Raw genomic sequence first — 25,149 nt, forward strand, 5'->3', positions numbered from 1 at the left:
CAAAATTAAAAGCCTATAAAGAGAAGAACTTCATAAAACCATACTACAGAAAACTATCACTAGGTGATAAAGATATAAATTTAGAAAAACACAAATTTCTATTGTACATATTTGAAGACACAAGGGTTTTGGCTCTTATTCTGGATATTAAGTTTTAATTGAACATATGAAACAAGATCTGAAAAAAATCACCAACTACAATATACTTAAAAATCATCTACATTACCTATTTAAAAAAAATGACATGGTTTTTCTCACAAAACCTTAAGTATTGTGTACATTGAGGCCTGCCACCCACTAAAGTAGATTAAAATGAAAAAGCATGGAAAAAAGTTCATGCACATAAATAGACAGTTTAAACCAGTGCTTTTAAGGCAATTATCATCTTCATGGTAAGCTTTCATGATGAGGAGAGGATTCTCATTTACATGCAGAGTTTATTCCTCTTTTGCTTTTGCTATATTAAGACTCTAAGTCCTTGCTCAATTTTAATAGATTTATTTGTTGCCCAGACCACGGATTTCAAACTGCTTCCTGGAAAATGTTTCGCTGGTATGGGGAGGGAAAGAGGGGGTGGGAGAAAGCAACAAGGTGGGTGGAACTGAGTGGGATCCTTGAACCTGTAATAAACAGAACTAATAAGTGTAGGGAAAATAATGCTACCTGAGCAATACTAAGCAAGGAATGGTTGCTAACTAACATGGTCCCTTTGTTTAATGCTATCTGCTACTTTCTCTCACAAGAAAAACTCCCATTTCTTAGATTTCAATAAAGCACCAAGGAAAAATAAGCTCCAGTCTTTTAAAATTATTATTGCACTTATTTATTTGTATTCATGTATTTATCCATCCATCCATCTATCCATCCATCCATCCATCCATTTGTCCATCCACCTATTCATTGCTCTGTGTGTGTGTGTGTATGTGTGTGTGTGCATATATGCCACAGTATGCATGTGGAGGTTAGGAGACAACTTCCGGGAGTGAGTTCATGTGAATCCAGGTCCAAATGGACTGCACTGCACTCAGGTCATCAGGCATGGTAGTAGGTACCTTTACTCATTAAGTCATGTAGATTACCAACAGTTCTTGTGTGCTATCTATCTATCTATCTATCTATCTATCCATCCATCCATCCCTATTTTTTTTCTAAGCAGGTCATAAAACTGTTTGGGCTTTTGATCTATAAGAATTTTTTAATTTTTTTTGTCAGTATAGCATTTTAACTCTTCTGATTAATCACACAGATTAATCAGATTTTACCAGGAAATCTGCAGTCACAACTTTCTGTATACAGCAGACAACGTTAACCCTGGAATTGAGATGTGAAGAATCATGTGAACACAACTTTCTGTATACAGCAGACAACTTTAACCCTGGAATTGAGATGTGAAGAATCATGTGTTCAAGCCAGACTAAGATACACAGTTTTACAAAAATCTAATGGCTGGGACATAGTTTATTGGGAGATCTTTATCTAGAATATTCAAAGCCTTGGGATTAATTCCCAGCCCTTCAAAACCCAAAAGGCAACAAGCAAAAATCCCTTGAAAATATGCTCTAAGAGCCAATATGAGAAACCAATGAAACAAATTCTAGTAAATCTATGAAAGAAGTCCTGACATTAATATTAGCAATAAACACATAATTTCATTAACTTTTTTCCTATAATGCCTAATATTAAACAGTAAATGAATAGTAAATTAGAATAAATAAACTATATGGCAATATCAAACTGCAGAAGCAAAAACGAATTGTGAAACAAAATCTGCATTATAGTTAAAACTATGCACCAAATTTTCAACTGGGCCAGAGAGAAATCAGTTTCACAATGAGGAGCTTGTGATGGACAGACTTGGAATCTAGGAATCCTTGCTCAAGAGCTAAGAGCATAAATAACTTCAATTAATCCAGACCTCTAGTTTTAAAGGGCAAAAAGACGCTATGTCCTTTTCTGAGTTCTATTTTAAAATTCTGAGTATAAGTACAAACTATTGTAACTCCCCTCCCTAATTTTCAAGACAATCTTGGCCCCAAAACAAAACTACTTATGCAGCACTTACCTTACACCTAAAATAAGACTAGCTTCCCGCCTGCTCATTTTCTGCTCAAATCCTCCTTTATAGTAGGATGAAAAGCTCTGCACAGGAAAGAAAGAGCAGGACATAATTAGTTCCATGCACAAAGTAGCATGACCTCAATCCCCTCACACCACTACCAGAAGAGCAAGGCATTTCACTAGAACGAACTTGAAATTGCAGAGGAGTGCACTACACAATGGTCCTTTCATGAAACTCCAACCTGGATGAACATTAAAAAAAAAAAGGTAACAATGTTTTCAACTTCACAATGCACTAATTTTTTCTCTACTGAGATATAACTGAGGAACACCTACCAGCAAAACGCCAATGCTTTCCCTAAGCACTGGAGTGCTTTTCTCATCGGATAACCTTGACCAAGTCACTTATGTGGATATGGCAGGTATCTGTTTGCCTTCTGTCTTGGATGACAGAGAAAGAAGAACATGTCATGGTAACAAGACAGGAAAGCCAAGAGAGGCTGGGACACAAAGCAAAAGGGCCATGGTGGCAGTAGAGTGTGAACTATTGTAAGCTAGGAGTCTTAAAAAGTAATGAGAACCGATTGTGAAAGAAGTTTTTATTCTAAGTGGAGCAAAAAACCAGGGCACTGGAGTAACATCACTGGCTTTGTCTTGTTAGGATTAGTTTGAGTCTGAAGAGTAGAAGAGAACAAGGGTGGAAGAGACCAGTTAACATGACTGTAAACTAGCCAGACACTGGGGTACAAATGAGGGCAGTAGCTGAGGATGTGGTTTAAGTGGTCAGATATTTTCATGTATTTTGAAAGCAAATATCTGCTTGGTGGACCAACATGGGATATGACAAAAAGAGGAATTTTAAGTGATGCAGAAGGCAAGTTATGCGTTGTTCCAAGTGAAGGCCTCAGACACAGGACTACTGCTAGCTGACCAGCCTTAGCTCTGACCGATTAGGACCAAAGTCATGTCCTCTTCCTGGAACAGCCAGTATGAAATGCCTGGGTGAGGCATATGAGCACTCAGGTTCTCCAAGCGTCCGTGCTCAGGTGCAGATGTACTCACTTCCCAGGTGGTGTTTAGTCTCAGAGCCCTCTTCCAACCACAGTGAATGGTCGCTACTGAGGCCCTGCCTTAGTTAAGCCTGCAACCTAACTTGCTCCTCCACCCTTCTTGTCTTGTCTGAAGGAGGCTAAGTCTAGCACTGTTCCTTAAACTTACAGCTCTCTAATTTTTTATAAACTTATGTCTCTCTAATTTTGCCCCAGTGTGCTTTTCAGAGAACCCAAACTATGCAAATAGATTCAAGATTTTTGGCCTAGAACTTCCAAACTGCTGTTTAATGACTAAAGGAACAGTTGTCAGTTGTGAGAAATAGATATGATTAGGATGGTTTTCAATGTATTAAATTGGAAGCTTCTATCAAAATTTTTAAGTAGAAAAGAAGTTCAATCTACAGAAAAAACAGAGTTCTCAGTGTGAAGAGTGTTTAGTGAAGATAAATTGAGCAAGACTTCCTAAGGGAGTAAGTACAGTGACTGAGCCTCTCTGAATCTACATCAAGGCTTGAAACTGAAGAGGGATGAGTAAAGAATGCTAAGACCATGCTATGACCTAGAAAAACTAGAAGCCAAAAGCGAAGAAGTAAAAAATGGTTTCAAATGCTTCTGGAGGGTAAAAGAAAATGTGATCTGAGAACTGACCCCAGGAATTAGCAAAGAGATGGTCAAAGGAGAAGGAGGACTCAATTCTGGGACAGCCAGGCTAGGCTGTATACAGAGAGAAACCTGTCTCAAAAACCCAGCAGCAAATGAAGCAAACTGAATCACCTGCGTACGGTGGTGCACAGCTGTGATCAAAGGACTTAGAAGAGGGAGGCAGGAGGAGGACACACATCAGGGCACCCTCAGGCTACATGACAACATTCTGTCTCAAAGGGAGAAAACAAGAAATCAGAAAGAGAGGGCAAGAAATCAGAGGAGACAGCAAGGGAAAGCAGGCCCTCTAAACAGAAAGTAGGTGTATAAACAGCTTTTAGAAAGAAATGTAGGCATATATGATTGCACACATATACAACTCTAGACAGAAGCCTGTATTTTCATAAGGAATAATAAATAACTATAGTCACTGACTATAGTATGTATCAGGGATTGCTTCCAGAACTGACTGTACTGAATACTTAGGTGTGCAAGTGTGCTATATAAACTGGTAATACAGTATCTGCATATAAAACTACCTCATCCTCCTGTACACCCCAAATCACCTGTAGGTCACTAAAACAATGTAAGTGCCAGGTAAATAAATTGTGGCTACACTGTAATTGTTTAAAGAATGATGGCAAGAGAAAAAAGTGTTCATGCTCAGTACAGGCCTACATTGATGATCTTGCTGTAAATCAAGGGTTGTCATTTACCCATAGATAGGGATCCAGCAATCAAACATGGCCATGAAGAGTAACATGCGTATTCCAAGTGCCATGTCATTTTCAACCCACTACAGAAGCAAAACATACAGAGGCTGTTAGAGAGGACAGGGGAGTAAACCTCAAGCCTGAGCTGGACAGAAACTGGATACTGGATAGAGGAAGATCAGATGGTCTTAAAGGCTCTCCCAGGAGGCCAACGTCTTTACTAGATGCGAACATTACCCGCTTAAATGAAAGCTGGTTATCTGAACTGATTATGACAGTCATTTCTACTGCAGCACATTTGTTCTTATTTTGGTCTTAGATCATGCTTAAGGCTGATAAAATTTTCTTAAAAAAAAAGATATTTCTGTGAGTCTTCATCTACCTTAGGGAGCTCAAAGACTGAGTCAGCATAAGATAAATCGAGGTTTCCTGAACTGTCGTCCCCTTAAAAGCGAACACTGGTATCTGGGCTACTTCTATTTTTCTACTACATGGAAATGGTGCCACAGTAAAGTTTCTTCAAAATCCAGTGTCTGCACGAACTTCATATCCTAAAGTCATCACACCTTCCTAGAAGAACATCATTTTGTGGCAGAAACTTAATACACGGAGTCAACAGACAGAAAAACAGACAAGAAAAAAATGGAAGCTTATGTTGCTTAACTTCAGAGAAAATCTTGCCTTTAGAAACCACAAAATTTAGATTTCTATATTAGATGGTTTTAAACAGAAACACTTTTACAATATACTAACCTATTATCTTTAAATTACTATTGGCATTATGAGCGGGCACAAAACTGTAGCTCAGTATCTCTCTCCTTTAATACTGAAAGATAACTGAAAGGGTGTCTAAGGCCTGATAAGACAGATCAACACTGAATTGTTTAGAATATAATGAGATAAGATGCTGCAGTCCATTTTCTGAAAATGGCTACGATCCCAAGGAAATGTCCAGATCCATTAACATGATGTTACTGCAAGGAACAATTGTGACTTGTCCTCAAGTATGGAGAGATGATGATGCTGTCCATTGGAAGCACCCTAGATTTCTTCCTAAAATTAATATTAAGTGATACAGTGTCATGTTATCAAAGGAGAGCTGAAATAGCTCAAGTTGAACAAATTTTCATTAGCTATTTCAGTCAGAATCATGAACAATCCTCCAGAAAATGAGAATGGTTATCATTAACAGTGTGAGGTGAAGAAATACACTTCATAAAAACTATTAAGAATGGCCTATCTGACAGCAAAGAATGACTTCAAATCAAAGGACAAATTTACAAATAGAAACTAAAGGTCTTCAAAAATTTAAATGATTCTGGACTCTATCCCCAAAATAGGAGTAATTAGACATTTGGTAAACCAATTAGTATTCATTTATATGTTTTAAATATCAAACAAAAGGGCACTAATTCAAAATAACAGACTAAGTCATTACGGAGCTTTGATACGGCCACTAGGAATAGTGGCCATATACTCATGTGTTTGAATGCCTGGCCCATAGGGAACAGCACAATTATGAGGCATGGCCTTGTGGAAGTAGGTGTGACCTTGTTGGAGGAAGTGTGTCACTGTGGGGGGCTTTGAGGTCTCATAAGCTCAAACTATGCTCAGTGTATGAGTCTCCTTAAGCTCCCTTTGGATCAAAATGTACAACTCCCAGCTCTTCCAGTGTGTCTGCCTGCCTGCCGCCATGCTTCTAGCCATGACATAGACCTCTGAAACCGTAAGCCAGACCCAATTAAAAGTTTTCCTTTGTAAGAGTTGCTACAGCCAAAGTGTCCCTTCAAAGCAAAAGGAACCCTAACTAAGATAGTCATAAAGGTATTTTGTCTCCCAAAGTGCCTTAAAAATTAAAAAGTAATTTTTAATAAGAAAAAGCCATAAAGGACTTTGAAAATAAGAAATAAGTAGTAAGCCAAAAATTTAAACAAATACTGATGTCTAAAACATGAAAGACTGAATATACAAACAGAAAAAACATCACAGCAGCCTGAGTGATCACAAACTGCAATTCACATGAAGCTTTTTTTGTTTTGTTTTATAATGATTTATTTGTTTCTATGCATTGTTGTTATATCTGAGAGGGTGTTGAATCCCCTGAAACTGGAGTTACAGACAGCTGTAAGCTGTCATGTGGGTACTGGGAACTGAATCCTGGTCCTCTGGAAGAGTAGCCAGTGCTCTTAACGTCTGAGCCATCTCTCCAGCTCCCAACAGACTGTAGCTTTTTAATACCTATTTTCATTCATTCTGCACCTCTACTAAGCTCACAAGAATATCTAGAATTCTGCTGAATGAATATATAGCCCTACAGAATTTCACAGTTAGAATTTTGCAGTTGTTTGTTTGAGAAGATCAGGAGCAGTGATACAGGGGACTAGTTTCAAATTTTAGGACTAAATCCACTCTGTATAAGCACTGCTAGGGGAGAGGCTTTGTCTGTTTTATTCAACTGTTATTCTCATCTCCTGGCACAAGGACCGGTAAATAGTGGGCACTCAGGAGATTTTTACTCAGCAAATAAGCACTAATTAGAAGAAAAAAATAATAATACAGAGGTGGTGGCACATACCTGTAATCTCAGTATTTGGTATAGGAGACTGGAGGAGCAAGAGTTCAAAGTCAACATTGGCTAAATAGCGAGATGCTATCTCAAAAACAAAACAACAACCCGAGAAGCTAGGCGTGATGGCACCTGTCTATAGCAGCCTGAAAGATGAGAAGCAGGAGCAGCAAGGAGCTCAGGACAACCTGGGCTACATGAGACTCTGCTTCAAAACAACAGAACGACAGATAGTAAGTCTGCTGGATAACAGCAGTCTACCTAAAAGAGCTAGGGGTTAACAGTCGCCAACACCAGAGATCCAAGTTCATACAAAAATCATATGACTAAGAAACTTAAACTAAATCCAAACACCAGACACACTCATAAATAATGTGAGGGAGGCAAACTTGGACTTCTCCCTAACTCTTAGGTGGGAAACCTAACACAGGTTCTGAGTTGCTTTCAAGTACGACAAATATCAAAAGAGCTTTCTAATGACAGTCTTCCTTAACTTACAGGAGATGAAATCTTCCTTGCTGTTGCTGTGAGTACTTGTTCTAGAGGTTTCCAGATCTGAAATGCATAGCGACCTAAACAGTAAATGGAACAAATACATTTTTCATAACCAATGTCAATCATTATTTTAAGGTGCTTATGAGGCAGCATTTATTGATAGTTTATCTTATAAATGGTTTTTCAAATGAGCATTCCAAATTTTATCAAACCCATTATTTTTCAAACTTCTAACTTACTAAGCAGAGAGACTCTGACTTTAATATTATCACAGCCAACACATGTATCAAGTTGTAGCTTGAGAGAAGGAAGCTTACGATGATAAGATTAGAAATGTTCAGTGTTTATATGTATAATATTTTATACTTATAATGTTAAAGAATACAATATAACATCTTAATACTCTTTCCACAATAAACTGATTGCAACAAGTTACTGTTTGTAGTAGACACTTATGATACTAAGTGATTAATTATATTGTCATTTATGATGATAATCACATTAAAATACACAGAAAATAAACATTTCTCAAGAGACATGATAGAGGAGAGCATTTAGTAGAATAACTTGTAGAGGAAGAGAGCAAGCATGTGTAGAGCTGTTTCCTGAAGATTGATTATCTAGAATTCTGTTGAATGAAGATACAGCCCTACAGGATTTCACAGTTAGAACTTTGCAGTTGTACGTCTGAGAAGGTCAGGTGCAGTGACACAGGGAACTAGTTTCAAATTTTTCTAGTTTCTCTAACTTTGGATGTTTACTTTCTCTAAAATTTTATTTTACTTCTATTTTTAAATTTGTTTTGGTTGTTTAAAGATCTAATTTCATTTAGAAATTACCATATTCCAGTGATTTCTCATCCATAAAACTTAATATCACTTTTAGCTCCAAGGTCCTGAAAAGAGTTTGGAAATTATCTTCAAGTTGATCTTTTACAGATTACAATTACTACTGAAATTGAAAGTGTTAAAATGATTCAATTGATTTAAACACAAATTTACATTTTTACAATTTCAAATATCATGTTAGAGTAAATGTCTCTAATTTGATTACTAAAAAGTGATCAAATCAAATCACTAAAAAGTAAAATTTGATTAGGAAATGTAAACCCAAATAGAAAACACGTGCTTATATTATATTAGATAAATAATAACACTATGACAGAAAATGATAGTTGTTAAATCAAAACTGCTAAAATGGTCTTTGCCAGAAATTTCCTTCAAATCTACCAAAGATACATAATTTAAGAATATAAGTTTCCATTCTAAAAATATATCTGAGTTTTTGGGAGGACTAAATTCTTATTTCAATTTTCCTATCTTAAAGGTCCTAATAGTCCCTTGTGTTGCCAACTTAAGAGCTACAGCAAAACAGATCCTAAGACATTCTGAGGGCTTCACCCAAGAACAACATCAGAATGCAACACACATAACCTAAGTTCTAAAACTATCCAGAAGCTTATCTGAAAATTAAAACTTCGAATGGGAAAGCTCAACACCTCGATCTTTCAGGATTGTTTACCATCTGATTTCATGTATTAAACCTCACTTTCAAATCACCCCAAATTCTTGAAAACCATAATTAGGCATACCAACTAAACTGCCTTAATCAAAGGAAGGATAAAGGCTTCAGGAAGTGATATTTGAAGGTTCATTTAAACATAAACTAGGAGATCTAGTCACAACAAATGGAAATATTCTAAGATTTTTTTTACTCAGTTTTATTTGGCTCTAGGCAAGTTCTTCTAATTAACATGTAACATGAATTTTTTCTATATAAAAATGTACACACATATTCTTGTCAGTGTCTGAAAGAAAAACAGATAAGATACATCTTTTTCTAAATGAAAACGTAGAATTTATAATTATGCCTATCCTATAATAGTACTAGCATTATTTATGTTTATGAAAACTGTCAGGATTTCTTTAAAAACATTATCTTTTTCTCATGAAAGCTCAAAAATGGTTAACTATAGTTATAAAATCGGTATACATCCCTGCTGGCAAAAAGATGTAAAGGGTCTAAATCACAGGTCTTGTTGATTTTAAGTTCTGACTGTTTTAAATAAGAACTGTGTAAAATTAAATACTGTATAGAACCAAATAAAACTTCCCTTTTCTATTAGACGTTAACTGTGTGACACAACAGAATGTAGCTTTATCCAAAGAAAAATGCAATTAACATAATCAAACCCATGGAATTTAGAAACAAAAATTTAAATAATATGGTGTAATGGTTAATTTTAGTTGTCAACTTGTCACAATCTAAAAATCACCTGGGAATAGAGTTTCAATAAAGGACTATCTTAGATCAGGTTGGCCTATGAGCATGTCCGTGGAATGTCTTCATTATGATAACTGATGCGGGGAGACTGTCCACTGTGGATGGGCTAGGCAGAGAATCCTGAACTGAGTAAGAGTGGAGAAAGACTGTTGAGGACAAGCATTTATGCAATAATCCTCTTTCTGTTTTGACTGTGGATGTAACTAGCTGATGTAACACCTTGATTTTCGCTATGATAACTATACATGGAATTATGAGCTAAAACAAACTCTCTCTTCCCTAAGTCGTTTATTAGGGTATTTTATCAAAGCAACAGTAAACAAAACTAACACAAGGAAATATTCTCAGGCTAACATTTAGCTAGGGAATAGCTATGTAATTTAAAGTTGTAAGTTAATGATTAAGTATCTTTAATATTTAAAACTACCTTTTCTAAGAAGATAATCGTGACAGTGAATGAAATTCTCCTGAGTTTATAAACAAAAACTACATGAATGCTAGAAGATAACTAAGTAGACAAGGAACAGCTCTATCCATCAGAAGGAAATGATGAGAGGATAAGGGAATGTCCATCACTTCCATTGCACTGCACTGAAGATTTCAGAACCAGAGAGATGGCTACAGGGTGAAAGCACTTGTTATCAAGCCTGACAACCTGGGTTCCATCCTGGGACCTCTGTGGTAGAAATGGAATTGAGTCCCTAAAGCTGTCATAAGCCATCTACACACTCCTGCCCAGACTTACACATGTACACAAACATACCATCAGTAATAGCAATAAATACATTTTTGTCTCTTTATGATTCACTTTATTATTCATTTAGGTACATGCATGTGTATCTGTGTGCAGGTATCCACAAAAGCCAAAGGAGTTCACTCCTCTGGAGGTGGAACTGAAGGCAGTTGTGAATTGCCTGATATGGGTGCTAGGCACTGAACCCAGGTCTTCTGGAAGAGCAGCAAATGCTCTAAACTGCTGAACCATCTCTCCAGCAGGCCTTCTGGACTTATCGTGTGCACTGGGGGTTAGGGGAAATAATGTATGTGCCACAGGGGGCATGTAGAGGTCAGAGGATAACCTAGGATGCTAGGCCTTATTTTGACCTGGTTTGAGACAGTCTTTCTGTTCTAGTCCAAGAGTTTCTAAGGATCCTCTTGTCTCAACCTTCCACTATGCGCTGGGATTACAGGAGCTACTGTGTCAGACCTTAGCACGTGTTCTGGGTGTCCAAACTTGGATGTTCAGGCTTGTATCAAGCGCTTTATTCACTGAGCCATGCCATGGGCCCATAGTAAAGATTTCTTATTGTTGCACATTTTAAATTAACCTGGAGAAGAACATGTCAGGAAAATCAACCATCATGAAGCTAGCTGTCTTAGCTCAGTGACCAGTGCTTTTCTTTATTGTAATGCTTATCTCTGTTTTGCTTGACTGATTACTTCTAAGTGACTGTTAGCGGTGGGTAAGACGGGAATGGAATATGTCTGAAGACCAAAACAACGTACCTGCAAATGCAACAGCTGCAACACCTAGTCCTACAGCTATCAACCTTCTTCCCTGCGGAAGGAAAACATATTATCATTTATAGTCATGCTCATGATGCTACGAAAGTAAATCAGCTTAATAACAATGATAATTACATTAAATACATTTTCTTCAAGTACTGCCATGAGGAAGACAATTTAAAAATCTACATTGTCAATGGGATTATATATGCTGCTTGCTTTTTTGGCTAATTTTCTTTTTTTGTGCTTTTTTTTAAAACAAAATAAAACAAACAAACAAAAAACAAAAACGAGGGTTCCTTTGTGTCCTAGAACTCACTGTGTAGACCAGGCTGGTTTTGAACTCACAGAAATCTACCTCCCTTTGTCTCCTAAATTCTTAGATTAAAGGCATGTGCTACTACCGCCCAATTATTGGCTAATTTTCAGTAACTTGTAATAATTCTAGGTTTTCACTTGATTTCTGAGGTCATTCTACCTATTGGTTTCATATTACCTACTTTAAATACTTTCTGTAGACTATTCTCAATGGTGGGTTTAGTGTTTGTTCCCCATAAAGATAAAGGCACATATTTTCCTCTTTAATACTTTATGCTTACAATGTCCAATTATATTTGCTGTACTTATAATTTTAATAAAACCTTAGATACATCTTTATGAAACAAATCAAATTCAGAAAATTAGTAAAAAAATAATGATTTTTTAAATAATTTTCTATTCTTCCAGGCCGGGTAAAAATATTTTAAAGCAAGAGTCATTTCAGAATGTCATAAATTTATGAGCTAATTCTGATGAAAAAAAAAAAAAAACTACCTAAAATGTCCATGTCATTCTAAGCTTTTTTCCTTAAACATCCTAGGAAAACACTTCAACTATAACAGAGAGGTTTCTGGCAGAGACAATGTTTGTCCTTCCTTCCTTCCTTTTCCTTCCTTTTCCTTCCTTCCTTCCTTCCTTTTCCTTCCTTCCTTCCTTCCTTCCTTCCTTCCTTCCTTCCTCCCTCCCTTCCTCCCTTCCTCCCTTCCTCCCTTCCTCCCTTTCTTTTTTAAGTCAGACATTCATTCTAAGCCTCCCTTACCTTTTTTGCTTTTGGTTTTTTTGAAACATGGTCTCAGTATGCAGCCCTGGCTGGCTTGGAACTCACTATGTAGACCAGGTTGGCCTCCAGCTTGTAGAGATGCAGCAGTCTCTGCATCACACCCAGCAGATGCAGGTTTTGTGGCTATACTAAATGACTGCTCGCCTACAGACAGACAGTGGTGTGAGCAGCTTACGTACGAAGTCGCAGGGGAAGAAGGAAGGAGGGGGAAAAAGAAAGGAGGAAGGGACGTGTCCTTCCGTTCAATTTCTCCTCACTAGGGGACAAATGCACACTGTACTTAAATCAGGTCTCCGAGTAAAGCAGGAACTTTAATATAGGCAGAGGCTGTGTTCCTCACTCCTCACAATCAAGAAGCTGCCCTAGCACTCCTGGGATGCCTCTGTTTACAGGAGTTAAAATAAGTCTCATCGCTCCTTCCTAGTCTCCTGCTCTGTGAAATGCTCTGGATAAAGACATGGCCACTGCAGCACTCACACACTCACTCAGCTCTGGTTTCCTGAATGAAACTGCCGCAAAAGCAAGCCAGCAGGTTCTAGGAGGAAAGATACACCTGAGTCTTAAGCAATCAAAGTTTAATCATGATTTGACTCTATAATGTGCATCATCAGATCAGAAAAGGCAGCTGTACAATGGTGCAAACTTTAATGTCCAGTACCTCATTCAGCTACCTAGCGATCTTCTTAGGTGAAACAAGTTCCTCTAGCCCTACCATCCCGGGTCAAGCCTCCCACAAACCTCACAGGCTATGACACTAGTAAGGGACTACCGACTCCTGGGCAGACGAGGAACAGCCTTGAGCTGCTCAGTGAGGCAAGAGAAACGTCAGGTTCCTTTCAGGCCCTCTGGCTTCACTAATACTAAAGAGAAGGGAGTTAAGTACTGAGTTACAGGAAAGGCTCTCTGGTTTGCCATTTTCTAGAGCTTTCCTTGGTGCTATGTGTCATGGTGCAATGAACTTCCAAGTCTTCTTCAATGACTTCATTTTAATCAAACTACTTTTTTCTTTGGAAAATCTATTACCCTCATAGTTTTGATATTTTCATTCATTAGAACCACCCATTTTTTTGCCTACTCTCTTTCTGTTTTTGATATTACTGTAGCACCAATCTTTCATAGATTGGCAGAAGTCACTTACAACAAACAGCAATGGACACATATCCACATATCCGATATACAGATGGATTTCCTTCAATTTATCAGCAAAAAGACAATCAGTAAGGAGGAAGGATACTAGGCCAGGGACTTTCATCTTTTTAAAAAACTCTTGGAGTCAAAGGCTTAGACAATGTGCCTACATGAAAAGGGTCCTTAGCAGTGTTTGTCAGGCTCAGGGCTAAAATCTAAATAGATAATAAACAGGATAAAGTGTTCGAGAATAAACAGAGACTACCAGCAACAACAAAATGGTAAGAAAATATTCTTGCCAGATACAAAGCTTTATATACTACTTGTAGAAGTTATTTGTCCACTGATATATTCCAAGCTTTTAGGAAGTCTGCACACCCCTAGGGTTATAATAGGACAAAACACATGAATACATATAAAGGTCGGAGCACAACAGCCTGGCGCACGTTCAATAGTTAGCAGACGTCAACTTTAATAAAGTCAGTAAAAATGTCCATCTGCTATCACATGTGAGCAGTTGACAGAAGTGTGAGCAAAGTCCTATGGCCCTTACATTTGACTAAGTACGGGAAGATTCAGAGAACTGACTTCTGAGGAAGGCTCCGGCGAAGTAACTGACCTTGTCTAGGTTAAATACACAGTCTTTTATAAACCCTTAAAACTGAGGTGAGACAGTCTGCAACCTGAAGTCAGGGAACAGGGACAATAGACAACCTTTTCATTAAAGTATCTCTTCCTTATGAGATCAGCTGCCTGTTTTGTTTTGTTTTTCCAATCAAAAATGAGGCGTACATAAAATTATTGCCAGCTACAAAATGGATGACTGCTCTGTGACCTTCCACAGGAACATCTGTCACACCGAGTCTGCTCATGGCCTCTGAGATGGTCTGCACAGTATATGTGACCAGCTCACTACCAGCAAGAGAATGCTGTAACTCCTAATTAACCACTCATGTGCAAATAATTTTAATTTTTTTAACATAATCCAGCCCAACCACAAACACACAAGAGGTGAGGTGTGGTCCCACCCGGCAAGGGCACCCGGGACTGCTGGCCTTACTCTTTGCTCCCACATATATCCTGAAGTTCTTTTCAAAGCTTCTTTCTGGCCTGTGATGTCCATTTATACATTTTTTTTTCCGTGAAATCAATACTTTGGAAAAAAAAGGGGGGGAGGGGAGAGGCTTGGATCTCCTTGGTCTATCTCCCATATAACAGAGTTACTCTAGTTTCAAAATCTTTGCAGGATAATAATTATTCTAACATTTTACTAATGCAATAATTAAGAAAATACAGGAGACAAAGTTACTGAATAGACTGCCTCGGTTGTAAAACTGGATTCCTATGAGGTAATGGATGACCTTGCTCAGCCTTATCAGATGAATGAAAGAAACACAGAAAGGAATGTCTGTTGAACAATTTCAGGAAGGACAGAGACACACAGGGAGATACACCTAAGCTCCGACAGCTGCAAGTTTACCCATTCTCACATCCCACCAACTCTCCCCTCTAGCAGACCCCTGAACTTGCTGCGAGAGAGAAGCTACCCCTTGCTGTGTGTGCTAATGAACAGTTCCATCTGGTGAGGTCAGACCCTGGTCTCTTTATCTCGGCCTTCAGAAATCTAACAGTTGCCTCTACAATTACAAAGAGATTTTATTTCAGGACTAAAGGTATTTTATTAGGAAATATTAACCCCTTGGGCAATCAGTTTATTCTAATACTTTGTAAAAGTACATTGTGTTTAAAAGTAAAAAAGCAATTTAATTCAATTAAGCGCTGAGAACTCTAATTATTCCCCCACTTGTTTCCCCGGACCCATTCTCTACCCATGTTTGTCTAGCTTTCTATTTTTCCCTCATTTCCCTTATCTTTCAACTCTATCACTAAGTAAGTACCTTGCCCTGAGCCTCTGGTTGCCAACGGAATGAAGAGTGAGAACAGCATCAGACGGCCCAGTTCCTTTTCCGCCTTGATCTTCCTGAGCTGCAGGTCTGTTGACTGAGCATTTCTTCATGCCTGAACCTGCACTGACTTCTGGTGGAGAATCATGCCCCTTCTCTGGAGGAACATTTCCCAGCTCTTTCTTCTCTCAGTGATATGCTGTCTCTTTTTTATTAACTTATCCGGCCCACACCTAAGCAAATACTTCATCAAATTATCTTTAATAAAATCATCCACTAATTACAACTAGAACTTTCACTAATTGCCTCTATATAGTAAACACCTTATTACATATATGCACATATGTAGAGCCACCATCCTATGAAGGACCCTGCACAGAGGAGCTCTCCAATAGCTTCTCTACCCCAATCTCCAAATATTAACAAGTCTATCTCCTTATTAAATCAATATATTGCTTTAAGTTGTAAATAAATATTACCTTTGCCTCTTGAAGCTTTCTAGATATTAAAGAGTTTTTATAGAGGGAAAAGCACAAAAGACCCATATGACTTTTAAATACCCTAACAAAACTAGCACAAATTAGATAGATGACAAGATTAAATAAGGATGTTTGGTAAGTAAATGACCAAAAATGTGCAATCATATCTTATTTGCACACTGAAGGACAAAGAATGATAAGGCTATTCAAAAGCCCATTTTATTTACTATAATTAAAATTCCCTATTGGGAAGGAGTTATATCTGAATTATCTCTTCGATTTAGTATATTTTAATTAATTTCTATTACAATAGTTTATAGACAGTATAAACAATTGACAGCAAACCGAAGTGAGGGAAATGGAAACTGAAGTCAATCAGAAAATACATAGATACACATATATATACCCTACACAACTAGCTTTTCTACTCTAAAGGAAGAATAAATCCTTTCAATCAAGCTTAAGATGAAAATGTTAAAGAAAATATTAGGCATAAACAGAATTAAATTAAAACGTAGTTGATATAGGCTATTATTTCTTAGAAAATAGTGTTATCTTTTTCATCACTAAAATGCTACTGCGAGTGGAAGCTGAGCATGGCTGGCACGAGCCTGTAATCCCTGCATTTGGGAGGCAAGGTATCTGTAGAGTTGGAGGCCAGCTAAATCCCCAGTGCTGGGATTCTAACCAGGCCCTGCTACACCTGGCTTTTCTCAATGCGGGTTTTGGAAAAAAACAACTCAGGTCCTCATGCTTTGCTAATAAAACACAGTGACAGTAAACATATAATGCAGCCAAGAATGGTGGTTTCTTCAATCCCAGCACTGGCAGAGGAAGAGACAGGAGGATCTCTGTGAGTTTGAGGCCAACCTAGTCTACATAGCAAGTTCCAGGCCAGCCACGGCTACATATTGAGTCCCTGAGTCAAACGAAACAGAATACATACACACACACCAAAATGAGAAATCAGAGAAAAACAAAGCAAGACCAGTGGAGGTTTTGAACACCCACTGTTCACTGGACAGAGTGCGCCAACATGTTCTCTGTGTTGCTCTTCTGAAGAGTAATCATATCTGCTTATTAAGTGCTATTTCTTGCCCACTGAAACACAAGGACTAACCTTCAGGCTAAAAAGCTCTCCTCTGGCTTTTTGTTTATAATGTTACTATCTGAGCCACGGTCTCATGAGCCCTTGACTCCAGAACCTCCTGACTCCATGTCCAGAAGGCTGGGATTGCAATCCAGTACCACCATGCTTGATTTCCTTTTTCTGTGGTGCTGAGGACCATGCCCGGATAATCTCTCACTCACTAATATGCCAATCAGTCTGGTTTCAGATAAGTAAACCCCACTTGGATGCAGCTGAAAGAATGACGGTGTACTCTTATTTGAAAAAACTTTGTCTTTGTGGGTGTTTTGGTGCTGATGTGCATGGAGGTACATGTCCATGTGTGTAAGCATGTCTTATTCCGTGCCTTCTCCAGCTTAGTTTTGAGATAGGTTTCTCGGTGAACCTGAAACTCACTGATTGGCGAGGCAGGCTGACCTGAGAGTTTCCGGGGGCTGCCTAGGCATGCTCCACACTGGCTTTTCATACTGGGTGTTTAGGATCTGAACTCAGGTCTTCATGCTTGCACAGCAAGTACTTTCCCAAATGAGCCTTCCGCCCAGCCCTTTAAAAAATTTTAAACAATGACGTTTAAAAACTAAACTGTCAATAACAAAATGAGAAAAAAATAAATCACATAAAAAAGCAACATGAATCCTAAATGGTGAATAAGGAATAGAATTAGTAAACCTAACTACAGTCATTTTCTAGCAATTAAATTAAAATAACTGGAAATCTAACATTGTTCATACAATGACACACCCAATACGTTTAGAAGCTAACAGAAATTGAAAGTGACACTTAGACACTTAGCAGTGTCTCAGAAAATTAGGATATGATGAAAATATCTAAATAGTGTTTTTTAAAAATTTTATGTTTTATAATTTATTCATTATATATCCCAACTGAAGCCCTCTCCCTCATTTCCACCCTTCCTTCCTCTTCCCCCTATCCCTTCCCCTAGTCCAATGAGAGAAGTCCTCCTCCCCTGCCGTCTGACCCTACCTTATCAAATCTCATCAGGACTGCCTGGATCCTCTTCCTCTGCATCCTGGCAAGAATGTGTTGCCAGGGGGAAGTGGTCAAAGAGCAGGCAACCAAGTTCATGTTGAGACAGACCCTGCTCCCCTTACCTGGGAACCCACATGGAGACTGAGCTGCCTATCTGCTACATCTGAGGAGGGGGTCTATGTCATCTCCATGCATAAACCTTAGTTGGTACATAAGTCTCTGCAGGAACCCCTGGGCCCAGGTTTTTTGGCTTTGTTGGTCTTGTGGCGCTCCTGTCCCCTCCAGGTCTTTCTGTACTTCCCTTCTTCCATGATTCCCTGTGCTCTGCCCAAAGATGGCATGTAAGTCTTAGCAGCTACTTTAATCCCGTTTGGTGGAGCCTTTCAGAGGACCTCTAAGATAGGCTCCCATCCTGTTCCCTCTCTTCCATCGCTTCTGGTGTCTCTCTTGTTTGCCATTCTGAATGAGAATGGGTCCTCCCTAGGGTCCTCCTGTTGGTTAGCTTCTTTAGGTGGGTATATTTTAGTGTGGTTATTCTATGTTATATGGCTAATATCTGCTTATAAATGAGTATACACCACACCTGTCTTTCTAGTTGTAGGTTACCTCACTCAGGATGATCTTTCCTAGCTCCATCCATTTGACTGCAAATTTCATGATTTCCTTGTTTTTAATAGCTGAGTATTCCATTGTGTAATTCCACTGTGTAATACCACATTTTCTGTATCCATTCTTTTGTTGAGGGACATCTAGGCTGTTTTCAGATTCTGGCTATTACAAATAAAACTGCTATGAACATAACTGAGCAAATGTCCTTGTTGTATAGTGGAACATCTTTCAGCTTTATGTTCAGGAGTGGTCCAGCAGGATCTTGAGGTAGCGCTATTCCCAATTTTCTGAGAAATCACCAGATCGATTTCCAAAGTGATTGTACAAGTATACACTACTACCAACAATGGAGGAGTGTTCCCCTTTCTCCACATCCTCTCCAGTATGTGTTATCACTTGAGTTCTTGATCTTAGCCATTCTGATGAATATATGATGGAATCTCTGAGTCATTTCTATTTGCATTTCCCTGATGACTTTAAGTGTTTCTCCACCATTTGATATTACTCTATTGAGAATTCTCTGTTTAGCTCTGTACCCCATTTTTTAATTGGATTACTTGATTTTTTGCTGTTTAACTTCTTGAGTTCTTTATATATTTTGGATATTAACCCTCTGTCAGATGTTGGATGGTGAAGATATTTTCCCAGTCTGCGGGCTGTTGTTTTGTTCTGTTGACACTGTCCATTGCTTTACAGAAGCATTTCAGCTTCATGAGGTCCCTTGTATTTATTACTGATCTTAGAGCCTGTGCTGTTGTTCAGGAAGCTATCCCCTATGCCAATGAGTTCAAGGTAATTCCCCACCTTTTCTTCCAACACATTAAGTGTGTCTGGTTTTATGTTGAGGTCTTTGAACCACTTGGACTTTAGTTTTGTTCAGGGTGATAAATATGGGTCTATTTGCATTTTCTACATGTGAACATCCAGTCAGACCAGCACTATTTGTTGAAGATGCTATCTTTCTTTCATTGTATGATTTTTGGCTTCTTTGTCAAAAGTCAGGTGTCCGTAGATGTGTGGGTTTATTTCTGGGTCTAAGATTCAATTCCATTGATTCTCCAGTCTGTTTCTATGCCAATACCATGCAGTTTTTATTAGTGTTGCTCTATAGTACAGCTTGAGATCAGGGATGGAGATATTCCCATAAGAGCTTTTATTATCCAGGATTGTTTTGGCTATTACGGGTTTCTTTTATTGTTGTTGTATTTCCATATAAGTTAAAAAATGTTCTTTCAAGGTCTGTAAAGAATTGTGTTGGTATTTTGATGGGAATTGCATTGAATCTGTTGACTGTTTTTGGTAGGATGGACATTTTTTACTATGTTCATCTTACTGAGCCATGGGCATGGGAAACGTTTCCATCTTCTGACATCTTCTTCAATTTCTTTCTTCAGAGACTTGAAGTTTTCCCATACAAGTCTCTGGCTTGCTTAATTACAGTTATACTTTGATTTCTTCCTTACCAATTTATATCCCCTTGATCTCCTTTAGTTGTCTTCTTGCTCAAGCTAGGACTTCAAGTACTATGTTGAAGAGATACGGTCAGAGTGGGCAGCCTTGCCTTGTCACCGAGTTCAGTGGGATTGATTTAAGTTTCTCTCCATTTTGTTTCCTGTTGGCCGTAGGTTTGCTGTCTATTGCCTTTCCTATGTTTAGGTATGTGCCTTGTATCCCTGATCTCTCCAAGACTTTAACCATCATATACTGGATTTTATCCAATGCTTTTTTTGGCATATAAGGAGATGATCAATGTAGGGTTTTTTGTTTTTTTTTTCTTTCAGTTTGGTGATACTGTGGATTACATTGATGGATTTCCATATATTGAACCACCCCTACATGCCTGGAATGAAGCCTATTTGTACATGGTGGATATCATCTTTGATGAGTTCTTGAATTTGGTTTGTGAGCATTTTATTGAATATTTATGTTCAATATTCAATATTTTATTCAATATTCATAAGGGAAATTGGTCTGAAATTTTCTTTGTTGGTTCTTTGTGAGGTTTAGGTATTAAGGTGACTGTAGCCTCATAGAATGAATTTGGTAAGGTTCCTTCTGTTTCTATTTTGCAGAATAGTTTGAAGAATATTGGCATTGGCTCTTCTTTGAAGGTCTCATAGAATTCTGTGCTGAAACTTTTTGGATGGGAGACTTTTGACGACTGCTTCTCTTTCCTTAGGGGATATAGGACTATTTAATTTGTTTTCCTGATCTTAATTCAGCTTTGGTAAGTGGAATCTATCAAGAAAATGAAAATTGTCCATTTCATTTAGGTTTTCAAATTTTATGGTATATAGACATTTGAAGTAAAACATGATTGTTTGGATTTCCTCATCGTCTTGTCATTATGTCCCCCTTTTCATTTCTGGTTTTGCTGAATTAGATAGTGTCTCTCTGCCTTTTAATTAGTTTGGCTAAGGGTTTGTCTATCTTGTTGATTTTCTCAAAGAACCAGCTCTTGGTTTCGTTGATTCTTTGAATTGTTTTCTTTGTTTCTAATTTATTGATTTCAGCCCTGAATTTGCGTATTTCTAGCCTTCTACTCCTCTTGGGTGTGTCTTCTTTTTGTTCTAGGGCTTTCAGGTGAGCCATTAAATTGCTTGTGTGAGATGTTTTGAATTTCTTTATGAAGACACTTAGTGCTATGCACTTTTCTCTTAGTACTGCTTTGATTGAGTCTCATATGTTTGGGTATGTTGTGCCTTCATTTTCATTGAATTCTAGGAAGTCTTTAATTTCTTTACTTTGTCCCTAACCCAGCTGTCATTTAGTAAAGAGTTGTTCAGTTTCCATGCATATATAGGCTTTTTGCTATTTCTGTTTTTGTTGAGTTCCAGCTTTAATCTATAGTGGTCTGATATGATAAAAGGGATTACTTCAATCTTCTTGTATCTGTTGAGAGTTGCTTTGTGATCTACTCCATAGTCTGTTTTGACGAGGGCTCTGTGAGGTGCTGAGAAACTTTTGTGTTTGGGTGAAAAGTTCTTTAGATGTCTGATAGGTCCATTTGATTCATGTCATCTGTTAGTGTCACTGTTCTTTGTTTAGTTTCTGTTTTGTTGACCTGTTTTTTGGTGAAAGTGGGGTGTTGAAGTCTCCTACTATTAATGTGTGGTTTAAACTTTATTAATGCTTGTTTTACAAATGTGGATGCCCTTGTATTTGGGGCACAGATGTTCACATTTGAGATGTCTTCTTGGTGTAATTTTCCTTTGATGAGTATGAAGTGACTTTTCTCGTCTCTCTTGATTAATTTTGGTTGATAATCTATTTTATTAAATATTAGAATGGCTACTCCTGCTTGCTTCTTGGGTCCATTTGCTTGGAAAACCATCTTTCAGCCCTTTACTCTCAGGGAATGTCTATCTTTGGGGCTAAGGTATGTTTTTTGTATGTAGCAGAACGTTGGGTCCTGTTTACACATCCATTCTGTTAGTTTGTATCTTTTTATTAGAGAGTTTACTCCATTGATGTTGAGAGAGATTAATGACCAGTGACTGTTACTTCCTTTTATTTTTATGTTGGTTGTTGTAGTGTGTTTGTGTGCTTATCTACTTTATTTTGGCTGTAGTAAAGTTATTTATTTCTTGTGTTTTCCTGTGTGTAGTTTGCCTTTTTGGGTTGTATTTTTCCTTCTAATATCTTCTGTAGGGCCAGATTTGTGGGTAGGGAGTATATAAATTTGTTTTTGTTGTTGACTATTTTTTTTCTCTATCCATGATGATTGAGAATTTTGCTGGGTATAGTAGTCTGGGCTAACATCAGTGTTCTCTTAGGGTCTGTATGATATCTCCCCAGATCCTTCTGGTTTTCATAGTCTCTGTTGAGAAGTCAGGTGTGATTCTGATGGGTTTGCCATTATTTATTACTTGGCCTTTCCCCCTTGCAGCTTTTAGTATTTTTTCTTTGTTCTGTATATATTTAGTGCATTGATTATTATGTTGTGGGAGGATTTTCTTTTTCCGGTCAAATCTATTAGGTGTTCTGTAGGCCTCTTGTATGCTTATAAGCATCCCTTTCTTTAAATTGAGGACATTTTTTTTTCTTTGATTTTGTTGAAAATATTTTCTGGGCCTTGGAGACAAGAAATCTTCTTTTTCGTCTATTCCTATTATTCTTAGGTTTTGTCTTTGCATGTTCTTGATTTCTTGGCTGGTTTGTGTCAGGAACTTTTTAGATTCAACATTTTCTTTGAGGGATGTATTGATTTCTTCCATTGTATCTTCTATACTTGAGATTCTTTCTTCCATCTCTTGTATTCTGTTGGAGATACTTACCTCTGTAGTTCCTGTTTTCTTCCCTAAGTTTTCCCTCTTCAGGATTTCTTCAGTTTGTGTTTTCTTTAATGTCTCCATTTCCATCTTCAGATCTTGAACCGTTTTGCTGATTTTCTTCACCTGTTTATTTGTATTTTCCTGCCTTTCATTCAATTCCTTCACCTGCTTGTTTAAACTTTCCTCTATTCGTTTCATTTCTTTCAGTGATTTAATTATTTCCTCTTTAAAGGCCACAATCTGTTTGACTGTATTTTCCTGTATTTCTTTACGGATTTTATTTGTTTACTCCATTATTCTCTTCATTAGCATAGATTTAAGGTTATTTTCTTCAGTTTCACTTATGTTAGAGTATCTAGGGCTGCTTGCCCTTTGATAACTGGGTTCTGGAGATGCCATATTGCTTTGGCTTTTGTTGATTGTGCTTTTACCCTAGTCTTTACCCATCTGACTGTCTCAGGTGTTGGCTGTTAGTTTCTGGTGCCTGCTGGAATCCTGCAGAGCAGGGGTGGTGTGAGAAATCCCCTGTGCAGGAAGCTGATTATTACCCAAGGAGCCATTCTCTGATTGTTAGGTATGGTCTCCAAATGGCTGTTGGTTCTCTGGGAATTGCTGCAAATTTCCGCAGGTGCATGATCCTGTGGGCTAACTGAGCTACTTGGGAGGCTAGGGGCTCTCCTCTCACCAGGGAAAGTCCTGGGGACAGCTGAGCTGCCAGTGGCTTTCTTGCTGAGTTTAATGAGCTGCAACTGCTCAGACACTGTGTTTGCTGGGCACAGCCCTCTTGAAGAACCAGGGAGCCCAGAGGTTTGGTCTCACTAGAGAAACAGGTTGAGCTTTGGAGCAGGTGTGGAGATAATCCCATGGCTCCCAGGTGTCTCTAGGTCTGAGGTGGGATCTCCATGCCCCAGTATCCAGAAAATATTCAGTGGCTGGTAAGCACCGAAACCCCAAGCCTTCAGGAACCCAGGAATTTTTTCCAGGGATTAGCTGGGTACCCTGAGGTCAGATCTGATTGTTTCCCTCACTGTGGTGTTTCTTCTTGATTGGGAGATCCAGTCTCTGGTGTTTTGGGGCCCACATTTCAGATTGGAAGGTGAGCACAATGCACAGGCATGTGGCTATGTGCTGGAGTGCCTGCAGGAACTCAGGAACATTTCCAGTGGTTAGCTGCATGACCTGAGGTCAGACTGGATTGTTTCCCTCACCGTGTGGTTTCTTCTCATTCAGAACACAGTCGCTGGTGTTTTGGGGCCCATAGTTCTATTTCTTGGTCACTGTGCAATCACTGCTGCCCTGCTGATCGGACACAGTGTGCTATTGGCACCACCATCTTAGATCCAGTGTATTTTTTTTCCAAGTAGATAAATTCCCGAACTCTGACAGCTAAAAGCGTGCTTTATTTATTCTTGAAATATCCACAAGGTCTTGAGTAATATTTCAGTCTCTCTTCTGTAATTTCTAAAACAATGTCATAGACTGTGTAAGTCATAAAAATAAATAAAGATGTTTTATTTGGGCTCATGATTCCACCTCAAGAGCCAGGGGTCTGATAATGGCCTTCTTGAGGAGAGTTGGTACTGTAGGATCACATGGCAAGAAATGGGAATGGAGTACATGGATATGTTCCCTGGTCTCTCTCCCTCTTTTTATAAAGCCACCATCACTCCATCACCCCAATGGCTTTATGAATAATACCCACTTCCCAATGACCCCATCTTTAAACATCACAGTCAGATTGAGACTGTAACCCTCTCAATACCTCACAAAGGGTTTAATTATACTTCAACATGGACATTAGAGAGAGTGAACAAATCATATTTAAGCCATAACAAGAGGTTATAGTTATGAAACATTTTCTTTAAAGATTTAGATATGTATGATTCAAAACTGCAGGGTCAATCAGGTATACTGCCTGGTCTCCTCGAGACAATAAAGAATGAAAACAGAGAAAATAGGCCCAGTCATAGTGGTACGTGTCTTCAAACCCAGTGCTTGGAAGGCAGAAACAGGCAGATCTCTGTGAGTTCAAGGCAAGCCTGGTCTACAAAGTAAGTTCTGGACCAGTCAAGACTATATAGTGAGACCTTGTTTCAAAAAGTTTAAAAAAGAAACGAAAGAAACAGAATATAACAGTAATTTACAATGACATACATCACACGGGGAAATAAAAATAAAGCAGGTAAAGATATGATAAATTGGCACAAAGTAGACACAGAAAG

General features: G+C 38.3%; 1 protein-coding gene across 1 annotated transcript in view; it reads right to left on the minus strand.

Moving 5' to 3' along the window:
* The window catches only part of Dnajc15 (DnaJ heat shock protein family (Hsp40) member C15), a 56,123-nt gene that overhangs the window by 23,419 nt on the left and 7,555 nt on the right, over positions 1-25,149 (minus strand). Inside the window, exons 2-4 of the mRNA XM_021655702.2 lie at positions 11,316-11,367; positions 7,530-7,603; positions 2,063-2,139 (exon numbers count right to left, since the gene is read on the minus strand). Coding sequence (XP_021511377.1) covers positions 2,063-2,139; positions 7,530-7,603; positions 11,316-11,367 — 203 coding nt within the window. The remainder of the gene's footprint in view (positions 1-2,062; positions 2,140-7,529; positions 7,604-11,315; positions 11,368-25,149) is intronic.

This window comes from Meriones unguiculatus, chromosome 9, assembly GCF_030254825.1.
Source record: "Meriones unguiculatus strain TT.TT164.6M chromosome 9, Bangor_MerUng_6.1, whole genome shotgun sequence".
Classification (NCBI taxonomy): domain Eukaryota; kingdom Metazoa; phylum Chordata; class Mammalia; order Rodentia; family Muridae; genus Meriones; species Meriones unguiculatus.